The 23,124-nt window shown below is 33.9% G+C and overlaps 1 protein-coding gene across 4 annotated transcripts in view; it reads left to right on the top strand.

The window, feature by feature from the left end:
* The window catches only part of TDRD3 (tudor domain containing 3), a 156,129-nt gene that overhangs the window by 35,445 nt on the left and 97,560 nt on the right, over nt 1-23,124 (top strand). For all 4 annotated transcript variants that reach the window (XM_036085418.2, XM_036085417.2, XM_078070280.1 and 1 more), the window contains exon 2: nt 19,059-19,143. In XM_036085418.2, the coding sequence (XP_035941311.1) occupies nt 19,059-19,143 (85 nt within the window). The remainder of the gene's footprint in view (nt 1-19,058; nt 19,144-23,124) is intronic.

The following is a 23,124-nucleotide window of genomic DNA, read 5'->3' as shown; positions in this document are numbered from 1 at the left end:
GTTATCCTCACTATTAAAATTCAAGTTTGATGGTGGCATGATGAGGTGCTTTCAGGGAAATGGTTGAAGAAACAAAGGAAAAGGATCAGCAAGCCTGGAAAGGTGGACCTATAGTTGTTGGAAGCTGGAAAAGGCCTATTATGACTTTAGAAGTCTTTAATGACTCAGACCCAGATGGAACATTAAAGATTATCTCTTCCAGTTCTCTTATTTTATATATGACTAACCTGAGGCACAGCACAGGTCACACTGTGAGTTAGTGCTGAAGCCAGATTGTGGACTTTGAGCATTTTTTTACTCTGGGTTTAAGTGTAGTTACTCAGGGCATAGACTGGGACCAGACTCCTGGGGTTAGCATGCTAGCTCTGTCTTTGTAAACTGTGTGTCCGTGAGCGAGTTTAATTAAGCTCTTCATGTTTGAGGTTCCTCATCTATAAAGTGTGTAATACCAGTACATACCTCATAGAGTTGTTGTGAGGATTAAATAAGTTAATATAAACAAACCCCTTAGAACAATGTCTAGCACATAGTAAACAGTGTTTGCTGCTGTTGTCATATATTAATGAAAGGCATCCTGAATTTAATTATGCATGAGGCCTAATTTATATACCATGTTACTTAATATTTTCATTTTACAATGTAAGGAAATAGCCATGGTGCTCACAGTATATTCTTCATGTGTACAAGGATTACAGTTTACCTCATATTGGTGAAAGATATGGCCTGATTCCTTGTGAATACTACTGTAGAGTACTGAAGAGCTGCCCTGAGATGTGGATATCTGGTAGTTGGCAGAATTCTTCTGTGACTCATTCCTATTAAGCAGCCAGTCAGCAGATGGGCTTCAAATTTGTGATTTAGCAAAATTACACATTATTATGTTGAGACTTTTAGGGTTACTTACAAATAGTGTTAAATCCTCATACTAATATGTTAATATAAAATATGTTCTGAGGATGTTAAATGACAGTTAGGTTCCCTTGTCTAATTAACTCTGTATTAAAAAAAAAAAAATAGAAATGGGGCACCTGGGTGGCTCAGTCAGTTAAGCATCTGCTTTCAGCTCAGGTCATGATCCTGGGATTCTGGGATCGAACCCTGGGTCGGGATCCCTGCTCAGTGGGGAGCCTGCTTCTCCCTCTCTCTCTGCCTGCCGCTCCCCCTTCTTGTGCTCTCTCCCTCTCTCTCTCTCTCTCTGTCAAATAAATAAATAAAATAAAAAATAGAAAAGAGGGGCGCCTGGGTGGCTCAATCGGTTAAGTGTCTGCCTTCGGCTTAGGTCATGATCCCAGGGTGCTGGGATCGAGCCCCACATCAGGCTCCCTGCTCGGCAGGAAGCCTGCTTCTCCCTCTCCCACTCTCCCTGCTTGTGTTCCCCCTCTCGCTGTCTCTCTCTCTGTCAAATAAATAAATAAAATCTTAAAAAAAAAAAATAGAAAACAGGTTGTTGATTACAGGACTCTTCAGAGCATTTAATATGTTATGTTAGCTTGTCTTGTGACTTGCTTAAAGGGTAATATGGTAAATAGCCAGACTGATCCTGAGATTGGTTGTTTTGGCAAATGGTGACCTACTGGATTTTGTAGAATAATTAACATGCCTAAATGAAATCTTTTATTAAGGCAGATGATGTAAGAAATTTCATATTTGTAAAATAAGAAAAGTGCTAATTGAGAAAGGTATAAAATTAAAAAACAATACCCTTTTCACTTATCAAAACTTCATGATGCTATCTACCAGTTTAACATTGCAGTTGTGGAATGTATTACTGATGCTACAGTTTGGCTATAGAAAATACTTTGACTACACAATTTGCCTATTTCACAACCCTGAGCTTTTTGCACTCATGCAACGTTTATCATTCAAGAAATGAGTGACGGTTGTGTTGTTTCTAATCTCAGCCCATGATACCTTTTCCTCCTCAGAACCTGCCCTGATCTTTCCATGCAGACTTAACTGCCCATGCATCTTATTCATACAGGGTACATTAGAATATTTTTGTTTCTTTTCATATAGCTTTTCGCTTTCATGTCTGCCAGTTCACTGGACCATAGACTTCTTGAAGATGGGTCTGAACTTTTAACTTTGTATTACTTGTAGTGCCAAATAAGTCCCAAATAAAAATTTTGCTGAGGGAAGGAAAAAATAATTCATGAGACTGAATTAGCTTTAAGGAAACTTAAAAAAAAAAAAAAATCTCTGTTAATGTTTTTGGTCCTATAAAAGGCCAAATTCTTGTAACCTAATTGATATATGAGTGCTGTTACACACACTAGAAACTGTATTTGTGTCTATATCCATTGGCAGTGAAGTTTCAGATTTTTTGACAGATAAAATAACAAGGTCTGAGTCTTTATTTAACATTACCTGCAGGATGAATGTACTGCCAAAATATGGGTTTCATATTTACTAAATTATGGAAGTTAAAAAAATAGATTCACAAAATACTGTTTTGTCAACATACAGTTTTTGTATAGGCATGTTTTTAAAATAATACTCCCCCAAATAACCTGACCTCTTGCCAGTCTGACTTTTATTCATTTTAGGTTTATTATTAACATATGTTTCATAGAAATGCCTATATTTATTTGTGACTATTATTTGATTAAATATCATCTTTGTTGACATGTACATCTTTAATGTGGGAAAATGTTTTTATTGGAAAATGGTGATGGCTTTATGCTTAGAAATGTTCAGAGTTTAGTAATCTCTAACAGTTGAGTTTTATATGCCAGATATTATTTTAAAAATGTGTTATTGCACTTTTAAAATTGAAAGTCATATCAAGGCTTCTTTCAAGATGAGATTAATGAAGATACAACTATTACACGAGGCAGTGCTGTTTCTGGACAGTCCACACACATGAGAATGAATAAGTTGATATATAAATATAAAATCATGAGTTTATCCTGAAACTACTATTTCTAGTCCAACACCAGATGTTTATTTCTAGCCTTCTACCATCTATATTTGTATCTCCTTTCTCCAACAGTGAGAACCCTGATCCCTAACATCATCAGTATATTTACTCATTTGCTCAAAGTACTTTCAGAGTTGCTACGTCTATACCACTGTGGAAAAAGAAACCTACTAGAGTTCAAGATTTGTTTAGAGTTTTTAATGTTTAATTTAAATGTTTAATTTAATGTTTACTGGATTAGTTTTTATTTTAGTGTGGTTACATTATTAATTTAACATAGATCATTGACTTCTTTCTAATTGTATTTAATTTTAGCCTCATATCTTGTTGATTAAGTTTTATATTTTGAATGTGTTCATCATCATTTTAAAAAAAAAAAAAAGCTGTAAGGCAGCTCTGGACTAAGGATTCAAAGGCTTTTGTTTTGTCCATTGTTGCCACTTTCTATGTATCATTAGTAAATTAGCAAACGTCTCTGAAATTCTGATTCCTCTCTTCAATTTCTCTCCTTTTTTATGTTTACTAAGGTATTTTTTACATACAATTAAATTCACCAATTTTAAAAGTACAGTTTGATGGATTTGGTAACATATTTAGTTGTGTAAATGGATTTCTTACCTTCTAGCTCCTTTGTATTTGATGTCCTTCCTCACCCCAACCCCAGGCAAACTCTGATCCACTTTCTGTCAGATAGTTTTGGTTTTTCTAAAATTTTATCTAAATGGAATCACACACTGTGTGTAGTCTTTTGTATGTCGCCTTCTTTCACTTGGGATCATGCTTTTGAGATTCACTTACACTACTGTGTGTATTTTTATTTTGTTTCTTTTTATTGTGGTATAAATATATTACAATTTTAAGAAAGTCCATTAACCAGTTGATGGACTTTTGGGTTGCTTATAGTTATTGCAATTATAAATAATGATGCTTTGAACATTCATGTATACATTTTTGTGTAGACATATGCTATCGTTTCTCTTTTGCATTATTTTTATGGTGGTTTTCCTAAGGATTGTATTATATAATATCCTTAACTTTTCATAATGCATTTATTGTTAATAATGTACTACTTTATGTAAAATACAGAATTGTTGCAACATCTGTCTTATAATTCACTTACTCTTTCCACTGGGTTCATCCTGCTGTTAACTTCATTTTAGTTCAGAAATAGTTTTCCATTCTAGAACTTTCACTTGATTTTTTTAATTGTTTCTGTCTCTAGGCTGAAACAGCATCTCTCTGCTGAGATTTAATGTATTGAAGGCATTTTTCTTAATTGAGAATAGTTACAACATTTATTTTAATATTCTTGTCTTTTAGTTCTAACATCTGGTTCATCTTGGATCAAATTTGATTGGTTTTCTTTTTTCTAGAGAATGTGTTTCATTTTTTGGTTCTTTGTCTGTTGGGTAATTTTGGATTGTATTCTTGGTATTATGCATTGTTAAGTGGTGGAGATTTTTGTTCTGTCGCTTTTCACTGATGATATTGTTTCCTAAGTTGTAGATGGCACCTTTTCTCGCTGGCATGAACTGCAGAGTCTTAATTTGTGCAGCAATTCCATTCTCTGTTCAAATCTTTTGTCTTTAGCTGGATTGCTGTAAATGTTCTGCACGTGGGTCATTCTGAGGTCATCAGAGAGGTGGGTAGACAGAGTCTGTAGATCTCCTCTTTAGGTCTTTCCCTTACTGGATTCCCCTCCATTCTTCGGTGCTCCTGGTTTCTTTACTTCCTTTTTCTGTTCCCCAGAGCATAAAGATTGTCAGTATGTCCTTGTGCACATCTGCGGCTGGTCTGCCATTTGGACTGCACTCTGTCCTAGATTTAAAGCACCAGAGACCATAAGTAACTTGTGGCTCCTGGTCTTCCACATTCAAATGAGCACGTGTTCCCCATCAGTATTTTCTGCTCACTTTGCAGTAGCTGGAGTTGATTTTTGTATTTTTTCCAGATTTTGGGGTATTTTCTGCAGGGGACAGAGGGTGTCATCATATATCCAGTAGGGTCTTACTCCATCATACCCAGAAGTGGCACTTTAAAGAACATATTGATTCCTGTCTTTTAAATGGTGTTAACAACACACATACACACACACACACACCCTAATAAGTATGGGAATCCCAGGAGTCAAGTATGTAAACTTTAACACACAAGACTCTGAGAGAGGGTAGGGAGGGATCTTGTCATTTACCTAAATTCTTATTCAGTCATTGAGAGTGCTTTTACAATTAAGTAAAACTCTTTGGGATATTTGTTCATCAAGTAAGATTTCTTAAAATTAGAAGTTATTTATAAACAGTCATTTTTATTAAAACATTTAAGTATTTCCAAAAGCACAAAATATTTCATATTTTCTAAGTTTAAAGTTCCTTTTCTCTGTTCTAACACATATAATATTACACAGCAGCACCACTTTTAGAAATATCTCTTATAAAAACATTAATATTTGTCCTCTATTGTGTATCTACAAATATAGTCAAGGAAGTATTGTTAATATAAATTTAGAAACAACCTGAACAGTTAAAAAAATTTTGGTATAGCCCCTATGTGGAAGGGAATATTTTGCATCTATTGAAAAGGATGAGATGGGGAAATCCATGTGCTTGAAATGAAAATTGGCTGTGATATATTCTTAAATGAAAAGATTTACTGCAAAAACTTTTATGTAAAATGATTCTGTTTTTATAAGCAAACAAATATTTTCTTCTAAATCCCACTCCAATTTATGTGTGTGTGTATTACAAGGATATAGAAGGTCTAAGATTGTTAATAGTGTTTATTTTTTAGAAGGAGAATTGGGGAAGGGCCACTTTGAGCTTTTTATTGTACTTCTCTATAGTTTGTATTTTGTTATTTATAGATTTAAAAAAACAATCAAGTTCACAGAAGGAATTTATTCAGGAATAGTTAATGAATCAAGGCATTTAATTTGAATAGAAAATGTACTTCTATGTAGATTCTAATCTAAAGGATAATTTTTCAAAAAATTATTGAATTGAATCAGTACTTCTCAAATAATAACTTAAATTCATAATAGGTATATTAGTTTGCTTTGGCTGCTATAACAAAGTACCACAAACTGGGTGGCTGAAAACAACAGAAATAGGTGCTTTTAGTTCTGGAGGCCAAATCAGTTGACTCTCTTCTGCTTCTGGGGGTTGTTGGCGATCCTTGGTTTGAGACCTCATCACTCCATATCTGCCTCCATCTTCTCATGGCCTTCTCTTCTCTATTTCTTCCCTTTGTGTTTCTGTCTCAGAACCCTGCCCACCTCCCGCCATGCCACTTCTCTCCTATAAGGATTCTTGTTACTGGATTTAGGGCCTACTTGGATAATCATCTCAAGATGCTTAACTTAAGTATATCTATTAGGACCATTTTTCCAAATAAAGTAACAGGTTCCAGAGATTAGGACATTTGGGCATCACCATTCAGCCCACTAGGAAGAGATATGGGAATATATTTAAATGATGTCTTCTAAGCTAAAAATTAAAACCTTTTAATTTATTTGCAGCATTTCAATTTCAAAAATTTTATCAACACAAAACATTTTGTATATAAGATGTATTTTAAAGAAATGAAAGTTAGAATCCATATTTACTGACTAATATATATCTTATGGACTAAGATATATATAAATGGGGCATATATATATATGGGGGCTGTTTCACTGTTTTGGCAAATAAGTCATTTATTTGTTTAATATTTACTTAATTTGGTAGCATATTTAAGTGACTGCTCTTTTTATTTTATGCCTCTTTCATTTCATTTTCTTTTTTTTCTTTTTATTTTTTTTTAAAGATTTTATTTATTTATTTGACAGAGAGAGAGAGAGAGAGAGGGAACACAAGCAGGGGGAGTGGGAGAGGGAGAAGCAGGCTTGCCGCGGAGCAGGGAGCCTGATGCGGGGCTCGATCTCAGGACCCTGGGATCATGACCTGAGCCGAAGGCAGACGCTTAATGACTGAGCCACCCAGGCACCCCCCTTTCATTTCATTTTAATTTATGAAGGATTGTCATACTATCAGATGGTAAAATATATGATTATGTAACTACAAAGAAGTAGGTATTTGCTGTAATTGCTTATGATAATTGAAGTAAATTTTCATTTTTAAAGTTTTAAATAAATGGCATTAGTTTAAATAAATTATAAGTAAATTATAAAATGTCTAATTTTAAAATTAGTAATTACAACTGTAATTCTGTGCTAAAGAATTTTAAGATTATTATTCACCAGCTATTTCTTGACATTGTTCTAAATTTTGATGTAAATGGCAGATTGGGCAAAAATGATGGCAATGTATTTTGCATTGGAAATTCTGTTTTGGGTGGAAATAGTTGCACAGTCTCATTGAATAACTTATTTTCTTATTGTTAAAACTGTATATATGTATCTGTATGTAAAATTGGAAGATATCCACAAATTAAATGATGAAATTCCTTCCATCTTGCTGACACTATCTTCTATTCTCAATGAACCCCTTGTCAATAATATGTTAGAAATATGTAGTTCAGGTTTCCTATAAAGAAACATACACACACGCACACACACACACCTCTGACACACACACACCTTAGTTGTAGCCTTTGAGGAAATTCCCTTTGTTGTTTGGCAATTCTTATTCTTTTTCTTTCTTCTGAGAACCCAGAAGACATCTTTGAGTATCATGTTTTGAAAATATTTTCCAGAACAAACACCAAGGGTACAGTGTTTAAGAAGGAAGAAAATGAGTTTATTTAGCATCTACTTTATACCAAGCATATGCTAGGTTTTTCATGCTGTCTCGTTTATTCTTGAGAATAACTCTGTAGATCAATATTTTCAGTATGATCTCCATTTTTTTTTCCTTAGGAAAAGAAACAGAGGTGCAGAAAGATTAAATTGCCTAGGATTCCACATGTGTTCAAGGGTGAGGGTGAGATGAGCATCGAGTTCTGCCTTACTAAACAGTACAGATCACATGACAATCTCTCCAAGCTTTTCATCAAAATGCCTTCTAATTTTTGCTATGACATCTTATATTTTTAAATAACATTCCTTATACAAACCTAACTGAGTATGCAGTCTCCGGTGGTTAATCCTGGGAGGCCCTTGGCATGGACTCTGCAGGTACTGATGCTCTGTTGTGGTAGTCAGTGCACAGGGTATCAGGCCTAAAGTGAAGCTTTCCACCTGCTGTATGGTTTTATAGCTGTCACCTTTGTGCTGAGGAAAAGATGACAGAAATATCAAATACTCTTATGTTTTAAAATATGAGTTGCTAAAACATAACCTCAGCTCTGCTTCTGAATTAAAGTATGAAAATGTTGAATTAGAGGAGGAATGTAAATTATAACCTCCAATGAAATAAAAATCTACAGGCTTCATTTTATACTTTTAAATTTATATGAAGGCTTGGTTAGCAAAAACGAATAATAACATAGGTTCCCATTGCCACTATTCCTTGTAATATATCTATTATGGGATTTCACAGAAATTATTTACAAAATTTTACTTGCTCAGCTGTTTTTAAAAATTTTTTTTTTTTTTTAAAGATTTTATTTATTTATTTGAGAGAGAGAGAGAACGAGAGACAGAGCATGAGAGGGAGGAGGGTCAGAGGGAGAAGCAGACTCCCTGCCGAGCAGGGAGCCCGATGCGGGACTCGATCCCGGGACTCCAGGATCATGACCTGAGCCGAAGGCAGTCGCTTAACCAACTGAGCCACCCAGGCGCCCCTGTTTTTAAAAATTTTTTTATACCAAATAAGCATTCCAGGGTTAATATCATCATAGGTTGGTTTATGTATGTATGTATGTATTTATATATGTATGTATATTTTAATATCTGAAAATGGGTTATAAAAAAATAGAAGTTTGTAATTTATTTTCACCTATCTTATGTTTATTAAAATTGTCATGCTTATTTATTTTGATGTCAGAGAAAAGGAACTATTGAATTAATGTTGGAAATACTCTTTGTGACTACTCCACAGCAAAAAAGCCTTACTCTCTAATAATTTGTGTGTACTTTTTATAAGTCTCTATTTCCAAAGGATGCATGTAGGAAACAATACAAGAGAAAATTATCTTTTGACATTGAATTTTTTTCTTATGAGGAGATATGATCTTTATAGCAAACACAAATTTTAAAATTATAATCGTGTATTTTATTTTCTTTGGTATCTCTCCTACCCCTTAAAAGCCGGTAAATGTCAAATCCTTTATTTTAAAGCTAGTTTAGTACATCTTTGGAGGCTTACCTTTCATGTGATATTTTACTTTGTGAAGCAAGGTTGTCACCTAGTGGTGTTTTCAAGTAGTACAGCCTTCAGAATTTGCTAATAAGTCTTCAGTATTTTAAAGGAAGTAGTTTTTCAGATTTTAAACACTTTCAAGTGTTATGACTTTTCAAAGGATTTTCCTTATAATTTTTTCTAATTTCAGTCTTTTAGTGTTCAATGTTGGGTCAAAAAATTTTTGTCTGGCCACTGAAATGTTTGAGTAGTAGGTTATTGATCATGGTGTATATCAGGGCTTTTCATAATGCTTCACATATCTAGAAGTTCTTTGTTTAGGGGGAAAAAATGCTTCTGTAGTACTAAGTAAATTTTCTTTTTTTGGTTTTTGCGTATTCATCCTTTCAGTTTTTGTGCCAGTTAATTTTATGAAAACTTTGCATTTAAAATGTTAAGTATCTTTGATATCTTTGCTTTTGGTATTTCTCTTTTGATAATATAACAATTTGAAAAATTAGTGTAGAAAAAATTAAAAGAGATTTTCTGAGGTATGAGTGTGTAAGTATGTATATGTGGAAGAAATTTAATGTCATAAGTTAACTAAATGGAAGTAGTGTACATTTGTGTATGTAAAGAAATCATAAAACTAAAAACTGAAAAATTAATGTACTTTTAAAAATAGTTTATTTCTGGATAAAATAAATTTTGTATTAAAAAAATTTACTATATTGATTAAGATCAACAGTAAGTGATTGTACTTAGAGGTACTTTAAATAATACATAACTTTATTCATCTGATACATTCATACATAAACCATAGAGAAGATTACATTTTAAGCTAGTGTTGATTCAGGTCCTTATTATGATTGTTGGAATAAAGATTCCAAGAATTCAGTGGTATTTATTTTGGCATAGGAGATAGCCACTTTACCTAAAGAAAGAAAGAAAAAATGGTAGGTCATAGAAGAGATACTTGGTTGTTAATGGAAATGCAATAAAAGACCTCTTTTTTCATTTTTATCTTTTGTGTGTCATAGTATGTCCTCTTCTGATTTATCTTTTTTTTTTTAAATCTTTTTTTTTTTTTTTTTTTTTTTAAGATTTTATTTATTTGACAGAGAGAGACACAGCGAGAGAGGGAACACAAGCAGGGGGAGTGGCAGAGGGAGAAGCAGGCTTCCCGCGGAGCAGGGAGCCTGATGTGGGGCTCGATCCCAGGACTCTGGGATCATGACCTGAGCCGAAGGCAGCCGCTTAACTGACTGAGCCACCCAGGCGCCCCCTGATTTATCTTTAGTAGTGTTTTGGTCCTGCTAATTACTGTGCTTACTAGGGATTTAGACAGAGAATCCCATGGGTTCATTCAGCTTACTGTGGGCATATCAATTTGTATTCTCATCAGTAATTTTTTTTACCCTTAATGTATCTATAAACTATAATGAATATATTGATTTCATCTGTACCAAGTGATCTGAAGCAAATTTTATGCCAATTTTTATTAGCTTTGTTAACTTACTAATCTTGCTATTCAGTATGGTTAAATACAGGCATACTTCAGAGATATTGTGGGTTTAGTTTCATATCACCATCAGTAAAACAAATATTGCAATAAACCAAGTCAAATTAATTTTTTGGTTTCCCGGTGCATATAAAAGTTGTCTTCACTATAATCTATTAGGTGTACAATAGCATTGTGTCTAAAAAATATACATAATTTAAAAATACTTTATTGCTAAAAAATGCTGTCTTCTGACCTTTAGTGGATTGTGTCCTTTTTGGTGGTGGAGGGTCTTGCCTAGATGTTGATGGTTGTTGACTGATCAAGGTGTGGTTGCTGAAGATTGGGGTGAATGTGGTAATTTTTTTAAAATGAGACAACAATGCAGTTTGCCTCATTAGTTGACTTCCTATCACAAACAATTTCTCTGTGGCATGTGTTGCTGTTAGATAGCATTTTACCCATAGCAGAACTTCTTTCACAATTGGAGCCAAGGGGCACCTGGGTGGCTCAGTCAGTTAAGCATCTGCCTTCGGCTCAGGTCATGATCCTAGGGCCCTGGGATCGAGCCCCGCATCGGGCTCCTTGTCAGCAGAGAGCCTGCTTCTCCCTCTCCCTCTGCCTGCCTGCCGGCCACTCCCCCTGCTTGTGCTCTCTCTCTCTCTCTCTCTCTCTCTGTGTCAAATAAATAAATAAAATCTTAAAATAAAAAAAAATTGGAATCAATCCTCTCAAACCTGTTGCTACTTTATCAACTAAGTTTATGTAATATTCTAAATCCTTTGTTTCAATAATCTTCACAGTATCTTTACCAGGAACAGATTCCATCTCAAGAAACCACTTTCTTTGCTCATCCATAAGAATCAACCCTTCATCTGTTCAAGTTTTATCATGAGGTTGCAGCAATTCTGTTCCATCTTCAGGCTCCACTTTTTAATTGTTTTTCTTGCTGTTTCTACCACATCTGCAGTTACTTCTTCCACTGAATTCTTGAACCCCTCAAAGTCATCCAAGAGGGTTGGAATCAATCTCTTCCATACTCCTGTGAATGTTGGTATTTTGACCTGTTCCATGAATCAGGAATGTTCTTAATGGCATCTAGAATGGCGAATCCTTTCCAGAAGGTCTTCAATTTACTTTGCCCAGATCCATCAGAGGAATCACTATCTATAGCAGCTATAGCTTTCCAAATTGTATTTCTTTTTCTTTTTTTTTTCAAATTTATTTCTTAAATAACAAACTTGAAAGTCTAAATTATTCCTTGACTACAGAATGGATGTTGTGTTAGCAGGCATGAAAACATTAATCTTGTTGTACATCTCCATCAGAGATCTTAGGTGACCAGGTGCCTTGTCAATGAGTAGTAATTTGAAAGGAATCTTTTTTTACTGAACAGTGAGTTTCAACATTGGGCTGAAAATATTCAGTAAACCATGTTGTAAATGGATGTGCTGTCATCCAGGCTTTGTTCTTTTATTTATAGAGCACAGGCAGAGTAGATTTAGTGTAATTCTTAAGGGCCCTAGGATTTTCAGAATGGTAAATGAGCATTGGCTTCAACTTAAATCACCAGCTGCATTAGCCCCTAAAAAGAGTCAACCTGTCCCTTGAACCTTTGAAGCCAAGCATGGACCTCTCTCTAGCTATGGAAGTCCTAGATGGCATCTTCTTCCAATAGAGGGTGTTTCATCTACATTGAAAATCTATTGCTTGGTGTAGCCACCTTCGTTAATGATTTTAGCTAGATCTTCTGGATAACTCGCTGCATCTTCTACATTAGTACTTGTTGCTTCCCCTTGCACTTTTATGTTATGGAGATGGCTTTTTTCCTTAAACCTCATGAACCAACCTCTGCTAGCTTCATACTAGTTATGCAGCTTCCTCACCTCTCCCAGTCTTCATAGAATTGAAGACAGTTTGGGCCTTGCTCTGGATTAGACTTTGGCTTAAGGGAATGTTGTGACTGGTTTGATCTTCTATCCAAACATTAAAATTTTCTCCATATCAGCAATAAGGCTGTGTTGCTTTCTTATCATTTGTGTGTTCACTGGAATAGCACTTTTAATTTCCTTTAACAACTGTTTCTTTACATTTACAACTTAGCTAACTGGTATAGCGGCCTAGCTTTCAGCCTGTCTCAGCTTTTTACATGCCTTCCCCACTAAGCTTAACCATGTTTAGCTTTGATTTAAAGTGAGAGAAGGGTGACTGTTCCTTTCGCGTGAACACTGAGAGGCCAACGTGAGGTTATTAATTGGCTTAATTTCAATACTGTGTCTCAGAGAATAGGAAGACCCTATAGGGAGAATAGGGAGAGAGCAGTAGTTGGTGGAGCCGTCAGAACACACACATTTATTGATTAAGTTCCCCTTCTTATATGGGTGTGGTTCATGGCACCCCAAAACAATTACAGTAGTAACATCAAAGATCATTAATCACAGATCACCATAACAAATATGAGAATGATGAAAAAGTTTGAAATATTGTGAGAATTACCAAAGTGTGACAACAGATATGAAGTGTGCAAATGCTGTTGGAAAAATGACACCAGTAGACTTGCTCGACACAGGGTTGCCACAAATCTTCACTTTGTAAGAAGTACAATATCATCTGGAAAGCACAGTACAGTGAAGTACAATAAAACAAGGTATGCCTGCATTGTATTTTCCCAAATTATGTTCATAAATAGGAATTTATAAGTCATTTTCTCCTGCCCTAGAGGAGGGAATTAGCAAGTTATTATTTCAGTGTCTCTGGGGTATAAGAATAATAGCAAAAACTGAATTTTTTGGCAAGCGTGTACATTCCACTTACGCAATGGGGATAGAAACAGGATAGGCAGAGAGAATAGATCTTTATTCAGGCAATTTTGTAAAATATTTTTTAATGTGTTGATGGGGCATCTGGCTCGCTCAGTTGGTAGAGCATGTGACTTTTGATCTTGGGGATGTGAGTTCAAACCCCATGTTGGGTGTAGAGTTTACTTAAAAAAAATATATATATATATGTATATATATATATTCTAATGTTTTGAGAATTTGCAGTAGGTTGTCAACTTCCATATTTGACAGGACCAAAGATACTTTGAATATTAATTGATTTTTAAATTATCTCATGTTTTATTCTCTTCTTTCCCCGTATTGAGCTTGGGTAGTTGGAAGTTAGTTATCTTTATTTTCTTGTGTCTAAGCAGGAATTAATTTGTTAAAATTCCCATTTTGATATTTAGATTACATATTTGGACCAATAATCTCAACGTGGTAGCAAATAATTCCATATAGATCAAAGACCACAAAAACCATAGGAGGCCATTTGATTTGGGTTTTATTCAGAGACAGTTAAGACTACTGTATACCAGTCATTGTCCAGATACGTCCATTATTTTTTGATTTTGTTCCAATTCATTTGGGAAGAATGTTTTCATACATAGTTTTCTCCTTGGCATTTTAAAGAATTTTCCTGTGTCATCAACCTAATTTATATGTGCAGTAATAGATTGTCTTTGATTACTTTAGGAATTCGGGCCTTAGTTCAAACTGCTTGAATGGATCAGGTGGGTGGAGGGAAGAAAACTAGTGTTTGCTTTTTAGTGTTTCTGGTAATTAATTAGAACATTCCTCTTCCCTAAAAAAAAAAAAAAAATGTCATCTAGAAATCTGAAGTAAGGATTAATTCCATATATGTCCAGTTTGTAAAATATTTATGCCAAACTAAGTGATTTGACACTTTTTAGTCTGATGTAGACAACTCTGCTAAGAACATTTGTTAACTACATAATTGTGTTCATTGTTTTCCAAAAGTCATACAAAGTGACCCAAAAGACAGTTCTTTTACTCTTTTGCTTGAATAGGAGGTCAGCTATGAATATTGTATCATTTGAGAGACACTTTGGTACAACTTGCATGTGAAAGACAGGTAACTTTGAAGTATACAGGAACAAATAAGCAGATAATTTTAATAAAATAATATGATTAATAAGCACAAAGTATGTGTTTCACATGCAGGCTGAACTATGTTTTGTTTGGCTTATATATTGCTTTACAAAAACTTAAAAGCTAAAAATGAGAAGATCTGACACTAACTGCTTTACCTGCCCTCCTACAGACAGTCAGCTGGAAGTGAGTTAAGGCCGTTCCCTTTAGATGGGGCATGTAGTCTTCAGTTTGTCTTTGTCCTCCTCGTTATGTGTCCATCATAGCCAGCAAATAAGTTAGACTCAGGATTTTACCTGCTTTCAGAGGAATGAATGAAAGGGAAATTGCCTGTCTTTGACCATTACTGGTAGTAAGAGGTGTTAATGATGATCCACTATCTCAATCAAATAAATGAGATTAAAATAATATTTGTTTTATCATAGTTTTCTATCAATTGAGATTCTTGAACTATAGTTTGGGCATGTTTTTTTTTATATGCCCAGGTGACTTTTGAACATGAAATGAAGATGGTTCTGGTAGTAACACTTAAGCTGTGACCCTTCTCATTGAATATTTTTCATTATTTGTAATAGGAAATCCCACTCCCCAAATTGGTGGATAATAATTAATTTTGGAGCTTTTACTTCTAAAGTGAAAAGAGTTGCTCAGGATTACAAATTAAGTGGCTCTGAGTAAGATGAAATTTTAATATCTTCTATTTACGAAAAAAGGAAACAGTTTCTAAAATCTCTTTTTTAATTTGAGCACTTATTAAACTGTGATTTAAAATGGCATTAGTTGAAGTTAAAATTAGTGAGAAATGTTCATCTGTTCTGTATCATGAAGCAATTTAGCCCTTTAGTGCCTTGCTTGTCAATAAAATGTATTTCAATGTATTTTTAGTACAGAATAGTAATGAGTGATTTTATAACATTACTGTTCCAAAATCTCCACTAGAATGGAAAAATGTGTGCTTTTGCTGTTCTGGTCAACATGAGCTCTCTGGGGTTTGTTTCTTCTTTAAGGTCTATATGCCTTTGGGTTTTACGTGCTCAGAGATGGTACGTGGGAACTGATTATAATTCTCTTCCCTCCAGGTCCGTCGTGCAGATGTGTACAGGGATCAGATCTGGCATGCTTGGTCCAATTTTTCAATTCCTTTCTTTCCCCAAATTTCTCTCATTAAGGCTGCTGAATTTTGTGTTTTGTTCTTTCAGTTACTGCATGACTGTGATGCATCTTGAAGCCAATTTGGGAATTTGACCTTTATTATTTATTACTTTTTATTTGTTTTATTCATTGATAGTGTTGGAGTTTTAAATGTTTACAAAAACAAGATGAACTTGTAAGTCCCAAGTTCTGGTTAATTTAGATTCAGTCCTTCAGTGAAAATGGTACAGTATTTATAGAAGGATTACCAAGATGTCACTGGGGAGAGCTGTGAATGGGTCTCCTGTTCCTCAAATCCTTTGATTTTTCAAAATATGAAGGGTGAGTAAGGGAGACTTGTACAAGATGTGGAAATTGCGATTGAGCCACGTTTTAGAATTTGTTATATTCAGGAGGCATTTTACAGGCATTATTTGAAAGAAATCACATGATATTTGACTTACACATATATGAAGTCGAATTTCCACCTCTTTATGGCTTCTGCCTTTACAATTTTTGTTAGCGTTTCCCTTTTAAATTAGGTAGGGATAGGTATTTTTACTGTTTTTACAATTTTTAATCTCTAATTATTAGTATTAGTACTCTGATCTTTTACTATGAAACTAGACATGTTTGTTTGTTTTGTTTTGTTTTGTTTTGTTTTAAGATTTATTTATTTGAGAGAGAGAGAGAGCACTCCGGGCAAGGGGCAGAGGAAGAGGGAGAGTATCTTAAGCAGACTCTGTGCTGAGCATGGAGCCAGATGCGGGGCTCGATCTAACAACCATGAGACCTGAGCTGAAACCAAGAGTCAGAAGCTTAACCAACTGTGCCATCCAGGCGCCCCTAGATATATTCTTCTTTAATATATTGTGGAGCTCACTGATGGAGTTTACCTAGCTGTCCCTTTTTGTGTGTGTTGTTAAAATTGTCTAGTGGATCAGGAAATTGATTTGTACAGATACTGGTTTATGTTTGTGAGAAGATAGTATTTCTAACAGCAATTGTAGTTGATAAATAAAAATTGTATGTTGTAATGAAAAGACTGATGAACTGGGAGTCAGGAGGCATTCTTGTTTAAACTTTGTGTCACTTAAGTTTCTGTTTTTGGGAAGTTCTGTTAACATCTTTGGGCCTTCTTTTCCTCATCTGTAGAACTGAAGAGGTAAATTTTGATTATTTTAAAGATTTATTCCAGATCATCTCACTTCCTATGATCTTTTAAATTCTAAAGACGTGCCTTTCTAGAAAAACAAAGTATTTTATTCATCATTGCATACTATTTCCACATTGTGTAGGAATTTTGAAAGTTGTGTTTTTGTAATTACTCAATCAGCATTTAAGATATCACCCATATCTTTGTGTACTGTTGCTTCCTATAATCCATCTCAACCTATACTCATCTATCATTTCTTCCCCATTTTCCAGCCAGAATATTCCAGGTTATTACCTCTAGAAGTGCTTTACCCTTCTTACTTTTATGTTGTTGCTCATACTGTTCCCTTTTGTGCACCCTTTCCCATCCCCTAGTCACTTTGAGCCCCTGTAATGTTTCATTTATAAATATTTTGGCCTTTCATGTTTATATATTTATTGTGTTGTGCTGTTTGTGAGGCAGTGAACTCCTTGAAGGCAGGTGTTTAATTTTCATCATTTTACTAATCTCATTACTGACTCACATAATACTTTTCACACAAATAGGGACTTAATATTTCTAAAACTGAATTTGTACGATGATTAATGATATATAGTCAGTGGCTAGGACCAATGAAATTTAACAACATAATAAGGAAATTAACAGCCATTTTGAATTAAAGCAGTGTTTTAACCATCTGTGCTGACTATAGACATTTGTATTCCCTGGTCACTTAATGTACTGTTATTACTGTCTCCCCTCCATTCATCCTACTCATGTACATACTTAACACTTCTGTTTTTTCTCTGTAACCCAGTTAACTATTTGCCTTCTTTCATCATTGTAGTTTAGCACTGCCAGGGTCTTAAACTCAATACTATATAATTTTTTTAATACATTCTTGTTTTGATATGTATACTTTTATCTCCTTGGTCTTGTTCTTAGGCTTATCAACTTTAATCTCTTATTGTTCTTTTGCATTCTTCAATTTACATTTCTTTTCATTTGCTCCTTCATTTTTGAGAAATTATTCAATCTATGTTTCTTAAAGGCACATGCTCTTTGGTTGCTGTCTCCAGGTAGAGTTTACACTGACAAGTGTCTTAGGATGAGTCAGTCTGATGTTGGGGATTGATGGTGGAATTGCTGGCCATCAGGGATGAGCTTGAATGAGTTCTGTCAGCCTGACACTCCTGTATCTTCTCAGTGGGAGGATGTCTGCAGTGGCAATGCTGGCACCAGCCTTTGGTTAAAGGAGTTGATACTGATTATAAAATATGTGAGATGGGGGGGGCGCCCGGCTGACTCAGTCAGTAGGGTGTGCGACTCTTGATCTCGGGGTCATGAGTTTGAGCCCCACGTTGGGTGTAGAGATTACTTAAAAATAAAATCTTTAAAAAAAAGTAAAAGATGTGAGATGTTAATGGGCATTTGTACAGGTGGACTTTTGGGGGGATGACACCTGAATTCTAGAATTTATCAGAAGAATTTTAGAATGCCTGAATTGGGTATGAATGAATGGGTAGAAATGATTCTTTCCCTGGATTCAATAATCTTTTTACTCTTGAATTAATTATTGTCTACAACAGATGCGTGGTTGGTTTAGACTGGATAAAAGATCAAAAGGCAATAAGACAATGAGTAAAAAAACTGAAAAGAGAACAGGAAAAGTAAAAGGTATTAGCTAAAAAGTTGCCTATCTTTGTGCCACTTTAAGTCAATAATATTTACTAAAGCAGTCTCAGGAATGTTATGTCCAAGAAAGGGAACTTGAGAAGATAATATGAGAAAGTAGCAGACAGGAAATTGTCAGGGATTAAGTTTAAATCTATGCTATTTTTAGTTCTATTTTTATAACACATCTCAAATCTCTAAGAACTTCTGTATTAACAAATATTTAAGTCAGATATTATATTTGCATAATAGTAAGAGTAGCTCATACATTCATTAAGAAATATTTTGATATTTAAATAGCTTTTCTCAGAAAGCATATGGATAATTTTACTGACACAACATCCCTTTAAGGATACAAAAGAGGGAAAATACGCATTGCCCATTCTGTTCTATCAGATACGGTAAATAAACGGAATATCCAGAGCTCTTTCCCTGGTATTTATAGTAGAAGCTTTTTATAGTACAGAACACAATTGCATGTTGACTTAAGAATATAATTTGGTTAATTTTGAATTTAGAAAATATTAAGCCATTTATTTTATTTTAACAGGTATCTTTCAGATGAAGGCATTGAAGCTTGCACAAGTTCTCCTGACAAAGTCAATGTAAATGACATCATCCTGATTGCTCTCAATGTAGGTTTTGTTTATTAACTTATAAACATTTTAAATCTAGAAGCTTTCAAAATGTCTTATAGAATAAACTGGAATTTAAGATAAGTAATATGGAGGACATCTTTTGTTTTTACTGTGTATTTTAAGTTGCAGTGATGTTTGTTGAATTTGGTAATCTATCAGCCCGATTTTTAGAAATATATGTTTCTTATAAGATCTGTTATACAGAATCCAATAAAAAAGGAAAAAACGCAATTAGAATTGCCATTTCTCCCCAGTGATCAGTTACAGAATTTTATAATATTTACAGTAGATATTTAATAGCAGAAAATACTGATCATATTTATTAAAACAAGTCATTTCATTAACATAGGAACTCTAGCTAGGTTATAGCTTTTTGACAAGTCGTATTTTTTGTTTCAGAATAACTTTTCCTGTTGATAAAAGTAATGTATATTGTAGAACACTTCAGAAAACAAAAGTAAAATAAGAAAATTAAGGCTATCCATAATTACAGTTATGTTGTGTATATATTTCTTTCCGATCTCTCTCCTTCCACCTATCTCTGTAGCATATCTTTTCCATAATTGGGATTGACTTTTGGATTTTATTGAAGAGTTATAGAAATTGTTTGAAATTTAGGTGTAAGTAAATGAATATTCTTTTTTCAACCTTGCAGTTACCCCTTTGGGGATATTTTCATATTATCTTTATAATAACAATCTATTAAATTTATAATTTAATCTATTAAATCAAATTTATACAATATGATAGGTAGTCAACAAAATTCATAAGAGAATTACTTATTCTCTTATTCATAGGAGAATGACAGATCCACCATATCACTGCAACACAGGTATAACATGAAGCAGAAATGGCAGCAACTGATAAGAACATTTAAAATATAAATAAATATATAACTGTACATAACCTTTTCTTTTTACATTACTTTAATTTATATACAGTTAAATGGACTTAAACAGGTAAAATTTATGTTTTGATTCTGTCATTTTTTTCAGCTTCTTTGAATTTTATTCAATAAAACTAACAAGATCATTTTTTGTTTCTCAACTAAGAATGCAGGTTTTCAATAAAAGACTATAAAATTTTTTAAAGTAAGCTTTAGAAATTATGCATGTTGTCTATGTCTACAAATGGTAATATTCCCTATACACTTTAACTTTTTTTGACTTGCACCCTAATAAGTGAATTCTACTTTCAAAAAATGTTGAAAAAACTCTATGAATTAAAAAAAATTCTGAAGATGATGAGGAAGAGATTTTGTGACAATCTTCTGCTCTTCTTTTTCTTATTTATATACTTAGGTAAATAGCAATGAGCTATCTATAATTGGCTGTGAAACTTAAAATAAATCAAGATGAAGTATTTGTCCTATGTACATAAGAGGTACATGATGACCATTATTTTATGAATTAATTTGTCTTTATAATTTTCTCTGAAATAATATAGTTGAATACTCCAATCCAAGATATCATGCCATACAATAGGAAAAAGAAATACTTTTAATTAGGATGAACTCTAGACGAGACAGCTAATTTACTTTTCAAGCTTATCACCTTTAAATAAAGTCAGGCATTTGTAGTATTTCTGTTGAATTTTTTTTCAACTTTTGAAAGATTAGGGGCTATTAGTTACTAGTTGAAAAAGACTTGCATTATTGATTCTTATTATATATAACTTATTACATATTGGGAGAATAATCCATGCATGAGCTTTCTTGTGTCCCCCTCCTCCTGTGCAGGACACACTGAGCTTGTTCCTTTATCTAGCAATGAAAATGCTGTAATACATGTACAGGTTTTCCCCGCTATCCAGAAGTAGAGCATTCCTGGGGCACCTGGGTGGCTCATTCAGTTGAGCATCTGACTCTTGATTTTGGCGCTGGGCGTGGAGCCTGCCTAAGATTCTCTTTCTCCTTCTACCCCTCTAGTTCATGTGCGTGCTCTCTCTCTCAAAATAATAAAATTAAAAAAAAAAAAAAGTAGGGCATGCCTGCAAAACCTTTTGTAAGCCAAAATTGTGTAAAATGAAGAAGTAATTACCATTAATTTATATGGAAAGATTTTAGAGCATTCCCAGACCCAAAAAGTAACCTCTCAGGTTTTTCTGATACCTTAGGGCATATCTTGCTAAAGGATGCACAAAATAAATCAAGAGAAAGCACAGATGCTTACAACACAGTTCAAAGCTATTGTAGCTGGATGCTGAGATGCTGAGTGTAGTTCCTGGGGAAGAAGCTTTAGCAGTGCCCCTCTTGCTGTTTGGGGTACATTCTGTTTCTGTAAAGGCTCACTGTAACACAATCACTGAACACTATTTTTGCTTTTCTTCTTTACCTGTAAAATGAAAATCTTCGAATTTCTTTCAGTTAGCAAAAACTCATGTAGGTCTTTTGTAAAAATAAAGTGGCCTAATGTGAACTTTTGAAAAGCAAGGCTAACTGTACAGCGTTTCTGCCCAGGGAAGTCCATAGAGACTAGCACCCAAGGCATTTATTGGTCTGCTTATGAGGGTACTCTCTGCCTAAGTGAAACAGTTCTAAGACTCCTCCCCCCAAAAATCAGGTGTTCACCATAAATCACATTGTTTATACAAATAGTCTAGGCAGTGAACCACATTTTCAGTTAGGAAATGGTTCAAGTGCAGAGTTCCCACATGCCAGCCTAGGGCCAACCTTCTAAAAGGAGCAGCCTAAGAGCTGCTGTGTAATTCGTTTCTGTATAGATTTTTATGTTGAAAAGGAGGTTTCTTAATTTTTTACTCTATAGAATGGGAAGTAAGAATATTAAGAAATGACATTAAAATCCAGCATATGGTTTTGGGCTCAAATACCTGAATTATTCAGAAGTAAATTAAGTGATAGCTCGGTCTTAAATTACTGAATACTATGCATTAGTAAAAATTTAAAAACAGATTTTTAAAAATTTCTTTTAAGATTCTGTATAATATAAAATGATTTGCCAAATAGATATTCCATTGAACTTACTTGAATAAATAGGGATCTTTTGTATGTGTGCACACGTGCATGTGTATTTATAGATTAAGAATTTCTCCTGCATAATTTTTTATGTCCAATATAAATGTATTTTTGGACCCAGTTTTACTAGTGATCCTGATATAATGGCATCTGAATCATAAAATTGTCTTTGCAGTACTTATAAATTGATTTTGATTTTAAGATGTTTAAAGATTTGGTGGGTCATTTTCATCTTGTTAAAAGAGTAATGAAATTATATTCATTATATTGTGCTTAGCACTTTGAAAGTTATGTAAACTTTGAATATATTGTCTTCCTTTAGCCTGATAACAACTTTATGAGATAGGCTTGGTGATATTTTTTTCCATTTTATAGAGAAATAAATTAGCTGGATTTAGAGAATTTGTGGCAGTGCCCATGGTCCTATTAGTTAATTACAGTTTGTAATGACTCAGAGTTTAGGATTTTAGTATAGTGCTTATTTCTACTTTATATTGGTGCCTCATTTTAGTTTAAATTAAATTTCATAATTATTGCTAAAAACCAGAAATGAGGGACCGTGGTATATCATAAAATTTGTATATATTCTGTTTCGCATACATATTTAAATATTTCAGCCTCTGAGTTATTTCAAAATAATGCCTATATTTTTATTAACTGTGAGTTGTATTACTGACTTGATGATTATTCATGTTCAGATGATAACAAAATGTACATATCCTAAATTTAACATTCATTAAGTGCTTACTCTTTGCAATTCATTGTACCAAGTACTTCATGTGTATTAACATTAGGAATAAAACAACCCTAATATATGGAAGGTTAATATAAGAAAATATTTTTTTCCCACCTGTTACTCAGTATTTTCAAAGTGAAAAGGCATGCAACTCAAAGTATAATTTTATATATATGTGTATATATATATATACACATATATATAAGCTTTGTAATTCTTTTACTCTGTGATTGGATGGAGGCTGCAAAGACAATAAAGCTAACCCATT

The sequence above is a fragment of the Halichoerus grypus genome, chromosome 4 (assembly GCF_964656455.1).
Source record: "Halichoerus grypus chromosome 4, mHalGry1.hap1.1, whole genome shotgun sequence".
Lineage (NCBI taxonomy): Eukaryota > Metazoa > Chordata > Mammalia > Carnivora > Phocidae > Halichoerus > Halichoerus grypus.
Note: the sequence above shows the minus strand (reverse complement) of the source record. Positions and strands in the feature narration are given on the sequence as shown.